This window comes from Aegilops tauschii, chromosome 7 (genome assembly GCF_002575655.3).
Source record: "Aegilops tauschii subsp. strangulata cultivar AL8/78 chromosome 7, Aet v6.0, whole genome shotgun sequence".
In the NCBI taxonomy this organism is placed as follows: Eukaryota; Viridiplantae; Streptophyta; class Magnoliopsida; order Poales; family Poaceae; genus Aegilops; species Aegilops tauschii.
In genome coordinates this window covers 25,941,191-25,950,058 of record NC_053041.3, presented here as the reverse complement: position 1 = coordinate 25,950,058, position 8,868 = coordinate 25,941,191, and the positions used below count along the sequence as shown (strand labels likewise).

General features: G+C 43.6%; 1 protein-coding gene across 1 annotated transcript; it reads left to right on the top strand.

Moving 5' to 3' along the window:
* The first annotated feature begins 7,113 nt into the window (after window positions 1–7,113).
* Window positions 7,114–7,446, top strand: LOC141026685 (uncharacterized). Its single transcript, XM_073503532.1, has one exon. The coding sequence runs from the start codon at window positions 7,114–7,116 to the stop codon at window positions 7,444–7,446; it is 333 nt and encodes a 110-aa protein (XP_073359633.1).
* Window positions 7,447–8,868: the final 1,422 nt, after the last annotated feature.

Sequence of the window (8,868 nt, the reverse complement as noted above, 5' to 3'; positions counted from 1 at the left end):
ACTACTCTTTGTTGCAGTGAACACCAACTATTGGTATAATAAGTTGCAATCGGGTCTAATCTAATGTTTAGCATGACTGATGGGATTCATGACTCATGGGTCCCACGAATGATAAAACACATTTAAATATTGGCAAAATAATTGTTCACCAAAAATTAGGAATTTTCCCGTGGATACATTTTTAAGCAGCACTACACCAATTTTGTTTTGATGAATGATTGATGTTTACTAAAAAAGATTGTGTGGCTGGCAGACAAAGGCTGAATAAACACAAAAATTAAACAAAACTAATGGCATGTCCAAAATCACACTTTTTTTCTGGATGCTTGGTAAGGTTTATCTAACATACTTTTGACAAAATACAAATATTACTTAAACATGTGCCAATTTTTTTTGACGTGTTGTAATAAATTTATAGATGGATTTGACCTCAGATAATGTAGAACAATTATGTAGGCATTGGCATTTCATGTATAATAGGCTATTAAACCATGATAACAGTGATCGTAATAATTCATATTCTTTTCACAAATATATATTTCCAATATTTATTTTAGTGCAACATGAGTTTTTTTTTAATAAATCAATCGCCGGTTTCAAGTAAAGATGGATGGTTTATTAACAATAAGTTTGTTATCTAATATATCAGTATATAGTTGTATGAATAATTTGAAATATTGGTCAATGGATGAAGGCAATCCAGTGGTACAAAGGTCAGGAATCCAAGCACTATTGGTCGTATCATATCATCTTCAGCCTATCAGATTCAGGAATCCAAGCACTAGAATGTTCTATGGTTGACCCAGCAGAATGAACAAACCTAAAAAAACAAGTTTTTCTTTGTTCTAGAAACTAAAAAACTTTAATTTGTGAAAGAAAACAAATAAATTAGTATTATTTTGTACTTTATGGTTTGCAATGCACAATATGCACAAACTTGAAAACACAAGCACTTCTTCTTTGCCCTCGAATTTTCCATACATTAAATCCAAACTTTTTTCTTCCAAATGAATTGCCATTACTTTTTTAGTTCATGATTTACAATTCACAAAGATCACATTGTAGGCCTTCTCATTTCTTCTAGAATCTTACATACTTTAGTGCCGCAATTTTTTTTGTCTTCTAGAAGAATTTTCATTCATTTTTACTTTATCATTTTGTATTAAAGACTATGAAAAGATGTTCATAAGTTTCATTTGTCTTTAAAGATGCAATACTAGCTACTGAGATACTTAAGACAAATTTTTTGGATATATTAACATAAGTTGCATGTAGTATTATACCATACAACTTTGAATATTTTTTATATACAATTTGTTTTTCAATGGGGTGAACTACGATAATTAAATCTACATCTGCGTTATGCATATATAACTCAAACTGGTATGTTTACCTATTATGATGTGGTATGTCAATATTTATTAATACTTTGGTTATCTAAGATCCTACGTGGAATGCATGCGTACCTTACTAGTAGCCTAAACTGCATCCACACAAAAAATGCCTAATTTTTTTATGAACAATTATTCTTCTATAAGATTGAAGGATATTTGAGTTTGGTCAATTATGGAACACACATGTCAGAAATTATTTCAACTACGCTAAGCGCTGAATTAGAACTGTTTGCAATTGATTGCACCAAATAGTCGGTGTTCTCTATAACAAACGCTATGAATAAGTAATATGTGCAAAAACAACCCCCAAAGGTGATGGTTTGAGCATTCTCGTGAAAGCAAACATGATTCCAACCTCCCGAGGTGGGTCAATTATGTTGGCAGATAGGATTTAATTCATTAGAGAATTGACATAACTTTGTCGTTTTCTCAGTACGTATCCATGGTATGTGAGCTTTCATTAATGTCATACTTAATCTTGGTAACTCAAACAGAGGAGCATGATAATTTAGCTGAGAGAGAATAGTAACACACAAAAGTATCTATACAGTATGAAACATGTACATGGAAAACATTAATTCCGTAGCTTTAGTGGTCATGTACCTCCACATGCATAGGCAATGAGTATGTATGAAGCCACCGGATGATATTTTAAATTACATTCTTACTAAACATGGTTCCACATATTAAACCCACTAGCACATTAACTAATCTAATTCCAATAGAGACGGCATGGAACAATCACTTTTTTCCTCGTTAGTACCGCATTTCTCATCGTCTTAAGTCTAAGCTTAGCTTCAGCGGCCTTAAGTGCACCGACTTCTTACAAAATATTGTTCCATATATTAAACCCACTAGCACATTAACTAAGTCACTCCAACAGAAACTGCATAAAAATTATTTTTCCTTGTTTGATAACACATTTATCACCTTCTTAAGCCTAAGCTTAGCTTCAGAAGTCTTGAGCTTTTTCCATCCATAAAATTGTCCCATGATTTAAACTTTCTCCATAGATTTCTTAAGTGCACTAGTTGATCAGCCTTCACATATCTAGCCTACATGGAGAAAAGGTAAATTTTGCAGAATAGATCATCCGAGTAGTCTAGCACAAGCTCTACATAATTTTAATCAATTTGAGAGTCACATCATCAACACGTCCTAAAAGGTTACTATGGGCCCAGTGTTTGGAGCATCTGTCGGTCTACGTTTGTGGTCATGTGCCTTCATGGTTTGAGGGTTGTCCACATGTCGGGTTGTTACTTATTCGTGTTCCTAGAACAAGTTCGTAAAGATTTTTGTTCTTTTGGTAATTAATCAGATAATTTTCTTCTACTCAATTAATGAATGAGATAAAATATTGTACGCCCGTTAAAAGTCCTTCCGAAAAAAGTCTTATATAGTATTAAGTAAGTTACATAGGAAGTACTATCGGCCGTTGTCTTTGCATTAATCCGGCGGTACCATTGACCTACCTACCGACTTCATGTCGCGGTACCAAGTGGCCAGCATAGTAAGGTACCAACAATAAATTGCAATCGATGACTTGATGTCGTCGCAGTAAAATGAAGGCAATGAACAGTGGTACCCATCCCGCATCAGAGTACTTGCAACCGGAGGACGTACACGCGTGCAAGTGTAGATAGAGGCCTTCCTCCATCGTCTTCACTACTCACCGCTCTCTGCTCTCGTACGTACATACCCTACGTCCCCAGCTTGCATTAGGCATGCGCCCTGCTCGCCAGTTGTGCTGGCTGCCAATGTACCTTGGCCCTCCTTCCCTGCCATCCTAATTACTCCACGTGTTTCGTCGTTGTTCGTCGAGATGGCAACAGAGCTAGTAGTAACTGGGGCCAGAGAAGACTCGGCAGGTCTATCAAAATAAGAAAGACACGGGAGGGTCGACGTGACTACACTTGCATTGCATTGCATTGCATGCTCAATTAATCCTGCTGGTTTGCCCGCGGAGTGGCACTACCGGCCACTCATGAGTGAGTGTATAAGTGTACACGCATTATTTTAGCAAACACTTTGGATATCATATATACAACAATATACACACGGAAATTCAATTCGGCTCCCGAGTGCATTTGCACCCGGGCCCACTTTCGATTTTTTCAAATGTCGAAAAAATTGAGACATTTTTTTGTCATCTTTGTCACATACAAATGCGACCTGCAAATTTTGAGACAAAAATGTCAATCATTTTGGCTTGCGCAAAAAAACAAATCAAAGACCAAATGTCACCCCAAAATGTCACCCAAATTTGTTTCTTCGCCGACGAAACACCGCTGCTCCGTTCCGCGTGAATCATCTATAATTTTTTTCAGAATTTTTTGAAAACATTTAATTTGTTTTTTCAGGGTACTGTTCATCCGGGTGCAGATGCACCCGGGAGCCAAAACGCCTCCCACACACCAAACAAATGAGGAAATGTGAGTGAAGCTAAGATTTTCAGGGCACTCTGTACACGCATATATTATCTGAACATTGGTTCCGCTACTGTTGCAACTTGCAGGTCAAGTGGATCCGCTTAGCTAGATAGAGCCGTGGTGCTTGCAGTAAGCACTTAGTCTCCATTTCAAAACAATGTCAGTGCAACAACGCAACATGATTATGGGTGAAACCGGATAAGTGATTAATATATTCTCTCCTAGTGGTATTCAACCAGTCCTAATTAAGCCAGGCACATACCTAAAAAACGGTCGGGTCACAGACTCTCACAGTCTGTGTACGCTCAACTATACTCATATGCGAGTGGTTTATTAGGCCACTTGGCGAGGGGCTGGTCAGGTGCCTGTGCCTCCAATGGCAGACAAGTGGGCTGTCTCCTGACAGGCATGTGAGCTTCCATTACTCCATAGCTACCAAGCTGAGCGGCCACTTGTACACTACAGCATCTACGGCCGTGCTTCGCCAAGCCGACTTTCAAACCCCGTGGACACTCACCGGTCAAGTCTTAAAGGTCCAATCTCAAAACTAGACACCTCAATTAGAATAATCCACACAAACACATGCAAGTACGTAAACGATGCTACATCGTCCGGATACTACAACATGCCATCGGACTAACAAAATTTAGCATGTTTTTGCCATGGTGGAGAAGATCATTCACGGCTGCCCTTGCTCTTCCCGGCACCCTTGTCGTCCTTCTTGCGGAAGTATCGGATCTGCTCGTCGCCAGAGTTGTCATCACCGTTGATGTCCTCCTCCTCCGTTGGTGGCAGTCCGGCCATGGCACAGACGGCCTGATTCTGCTCTCAGGAGAGGGCGTGTGTGTTCCTCCGCTGCCGCTTCTTCACAATGCGGGCGCGGATGGCTTCCTCCTCTGCGGCTGCCGTGCCGCCGGCGTAGCCGCCATGTTGGCAGTGAGACGGGCATCACCTGCCCTTATCCTCTACTTCACATCTCAAATCCGTCTCATAAGCCCGGTCCATGGGGAAGGAGAGATTTTCCAGCTGCCGGGACCACGATATTCCAGCCCAGAGGATCTGAGAGCATGTTGAGCTGACGCTATGGAATCGCGCCGGGCAGTTCCTGCCGTCGGTCGGGCGCTGTCCTCCCGGGAGCGGCGGAGTGCAATGCGGACGACCATTGCCTCCTCCAACCCGCACGGGATGACAGCCCAGTCGACGGATCCGGACTAGTCTGAGTCAGATCCGCTACTCGTCATGCCAGAGACGGACAGAGATCGCCAGACAGGAGCTTGGGTTGCGGAGGGGAGTGGAGTGAAGTGGCTAGGGTTTGATCCGGCGAGCGCGTAGGGAGGAATATATGTGGGGTCGGCTGGCCAGCGTGGGCGGGTCTGACGTGGCGGACACACCCGAGCACCCCATATTTGTCCCATATTTAGGCTGAATATGAGGGGTTTCGGTCAGCCCGGGCGGCTGAGGTCCGTTCGAGGCGCCCGTCTGGGTCGACATTTCGTGACTGGCCAATGACCGGGCTTATGAGACGGATTTGAGACGTCTGGCTCTAGATGCTCTTAGCCCTAGCCCTAGCCTGTCCATCCTCTGGCTATCTTCACGTGTGATGGCGAACAGGTGGCATTGCTGCACTACACTCATACACAATTGATTCAATGAAAGTAGGGTATGTATGTACTCTCTGCAATTAACTCATACTGGCCGGTAGGCAGGCAGGCTGCAGCAATGCATGGATGTAGCCGGCAGTCATACATGAGAAGACAGCAAATATATAATGCACCGAGGACGTCTTTAATCTATCTATCTATCTATATCTATTTATATCTTTATCTATCTATCTATCTATATCTATCTATCTACCTATCTATATATATATATATATCTATATCTATACTATATCTATATCTATCTATACTTATACTTATACTTATACTTATACTTATACTTACTTATACTAATCACAGACTCCCAAGAAATTCCCACATTAATCAGATTTTACGAGCCGTTAATTTTGTGGGACCGAATTATTACGGTGTAGATCGACTCATGAAATCGTCCATTAAAAAAATTGAGGGAATAAAAAAATCACAATTTTAAATAGCTTCTATCTCAATCAATCTAAACAATATAATTATCGCCTGATTTTTTTCTGAATTAAGATTACCTTGCTTTGACGGATGTAGAAATAGATGGAAAACGAGAGACCCAGATATCTACGTATTGCACGTCTCTTCCACTCCCAACAAAAAACAAGCTGAAGCAATATTACGCCATGGAACCCACAAATCGGCTGTAGAAAAATTAAGATTACCTTTGCTTTGACGGTTGTAGAAATAGATGGAAAACGAGAGACCCAGATATCTACGTACTGCACGTCTCTTCCACTCCCAGTAAAAAACAAGCTGGAGCAATCGTACGCCATGGAACCTCTCTCCTCAGGTCCATGGACACACACCGATGGATCTCTCCCCTTTGCGTATACATGCAGTCGTCGATTGTCTTAAAAATTTATTTGTTCTGGAATCGATCCAATAGAAAGGTACAGTCAGATCAAGTGTGCCTGGCTCTCCCAATTGTGTTTCTCTTTTTTTTTTGAACACCCCAATTGTTTTCTCCCCAACCTCTTAATCTCACATGCCAAGTACGTACAGCAATCCACTATGTATATGTACGCGATTTTATCCGACGATGGTGATTTATCAGGTACGATCCAACAATCTACCATGTATATTCCAGTACGTGGTCTTATCTCATGATTGTTAGTTTAGCAGGTTTGATCCACTCAAGCATGCATGTTCTGCACTCCTGATTGTGTTCCTCTTTGACGAGTAAATTGCCGGAAACCACCACTTTGAAGGCTAGGTTTGCAGATAACACCACGTTACATATTTTTAACAGAAAACACCATGTCTAGCGTAATCATTTGGCAAATAACACTAATCGGCGTATTAGTATCGTTTGACCGCGCTTATGACAGGTAGGGCTCACTCGTTAGGAGCTGACTTGATAAAAAAATGCCACGTAGGAGTGTTGACTCTTCCTCCTCTCTCTCTCCCCTCTCTTGAGCATTACGTCGAACAAGTTGTGTGCGCTCACAGCGGCGGCAGCATTCGCCGGAGTCCGGCGAGGCTGCTGAGCCACGAGCTCCGAAGTGCTGCAGATCCGCACCCCGTTCTCCTCCGTCGCCGCACAGCAGCAGGTTTGCTGCGCGCCCCCTCCGCTGCATCTATCCGGGGACGACGCAGAGCCACCGCAGCACCAGGTCCACATGCGCCGCCGCGTCCCGCAAAGAACCAATGAGGAAAATGTTGCGCCACCTGCTGCAGCAGTCCGTGGACCGCCTGGCCGCGCCGGCGGTGGCCAGCGGTGGTACTAGCGTGCTCACGGACACGCTGCTCATCCTGGCGGCGGTGCTCTGCTTCATGCTCCGCGTGGTCGGGCTAACCATGGTGGCCCGGTGCTCCCGCCTGTGCAACCCCGCCGCCTTCTTCATCGATGCTCCGGGCAGTCGCGGCATTGTTCAAGGGGATCAAGAAGAAGGCGCTGTAGTCGCTGCCCACGGACGAGCGCATCCGGCGGAGTTCGCGAGCGGCGAGGAGGTGTGTGTGCTCCCGTCCTGGGACAGATGACCCTCCCCTGACGTCGCCGCTATCACGCCCCCTCCTCACTGCGACGTCGGTTCGCGCCCCTATCGTTTCCGCCCCGTCCGCGATCTCAGGCAGATTGGAGGTACGAGCTTGTTCGATTGCTATCATCCAGCGATTAGCTAAGCACCCATTGACCTCCACGGTTTCTGGTCGCTCATGGTACCCCATCTAGGTCCAAGGTAGCAAGGCGTCCAAGATGAGATAAGAATATTCATGTTCCTGTTCCTGCGGAGTTTCTTGTGTTCATGTCACTGAGATGCATTTGGACAGCCGGCATCGAGCCGCAGCCGACGAACACCAAGTATGCATTCCCGACGAATCTGGTGCAGGGCGGGGACGATGGAGATGGATGTCTCCGGATCCAGCTGGGGGGTATGACGGTGTCACCGGGGGCAGGGCCGGGAGGCACGACGCGAGGGGCGCGCTGGGGAAGAAGGGATGGCCGGAACATTTGATTTTTTAGAGGGAGAGGAAAGAGTTGACCAGTCAACGCGCCTATGTGGCATTTTTTTTGCCGAGTCAGCTCTTGACGAGTAAGCCCCACCTGTCATAAACGCACTCAAACGACCCTAATACGTCGATAAGTGTTATTTGGCAAAAAATTATGCTAGACATGGTGTTTTCGGCCAAAAATATGTAACATAGTGTTTCCTGCAAACCTAGCCTTCAAAGTGGTAGTTTAATGCAATTTACTCCTCTTTGACCAAGCATTGATCGTGTTCAATCTCAGTCTCCAAGCTCCGAGATCTCACAACACATATACTTCACAATTGACTAAGCAGAAGGAGATATATGTTCCGTCTGAAACACATCGGATACTCAGATCTAGTGGCCACCACGTCCGCGTGTCCACCTTCTCCCAAAAAGATGATGCCGAGTTTCACCTGTCAGCCGGCCTTTTAAGCCTGTGTACGTATGGGCAAAAATAATAATTAGATCACCTCAATTTGTTCCCTTAAAGCCGTCAGATCCATAATTATCTCTTTCCCTGTTAAAACGAGCTGGCCAGTATCTTGAGGCCCCAGAAAACGAGCTGGCCAGAGCCAATAGCTCAATAATTTAGAAGTAGTGTTCTCTCTTTCCCTGTTAGATGAAATAACCTTGACAGTTTCTTTATTCGATTTTAGTGAATTTATTAATCTGGCACGAAGTTTCGCTAGGCTATGCAAAACTGGGGTTGTGATCAATAATAAAAGTACATGCCTATTAATTCACTATATCTTTGATGTCAAATATTTACAATTTTCTTATCCAATCCGATTAGATAGCAAAACACTAGAGTCAATCGATCTGACGTGCATGCATGCATATATGGGCTGTAGCTTATTGTTATATGTCTCAAAGCATGTAGGTCAGTTCACATTTTGTGTCGTTCATGACATTTTATTCCAAATGTGGAGAACA

Coding starts and splice junctions, on each gene's coding strand:
- LOC141026685 (XM_073503532.1), top strand. CDS start 7,114: ATGAGGAAAATGTTGCGCCACCTGCTGCAGCAGTCCGTGGACCGCCTG.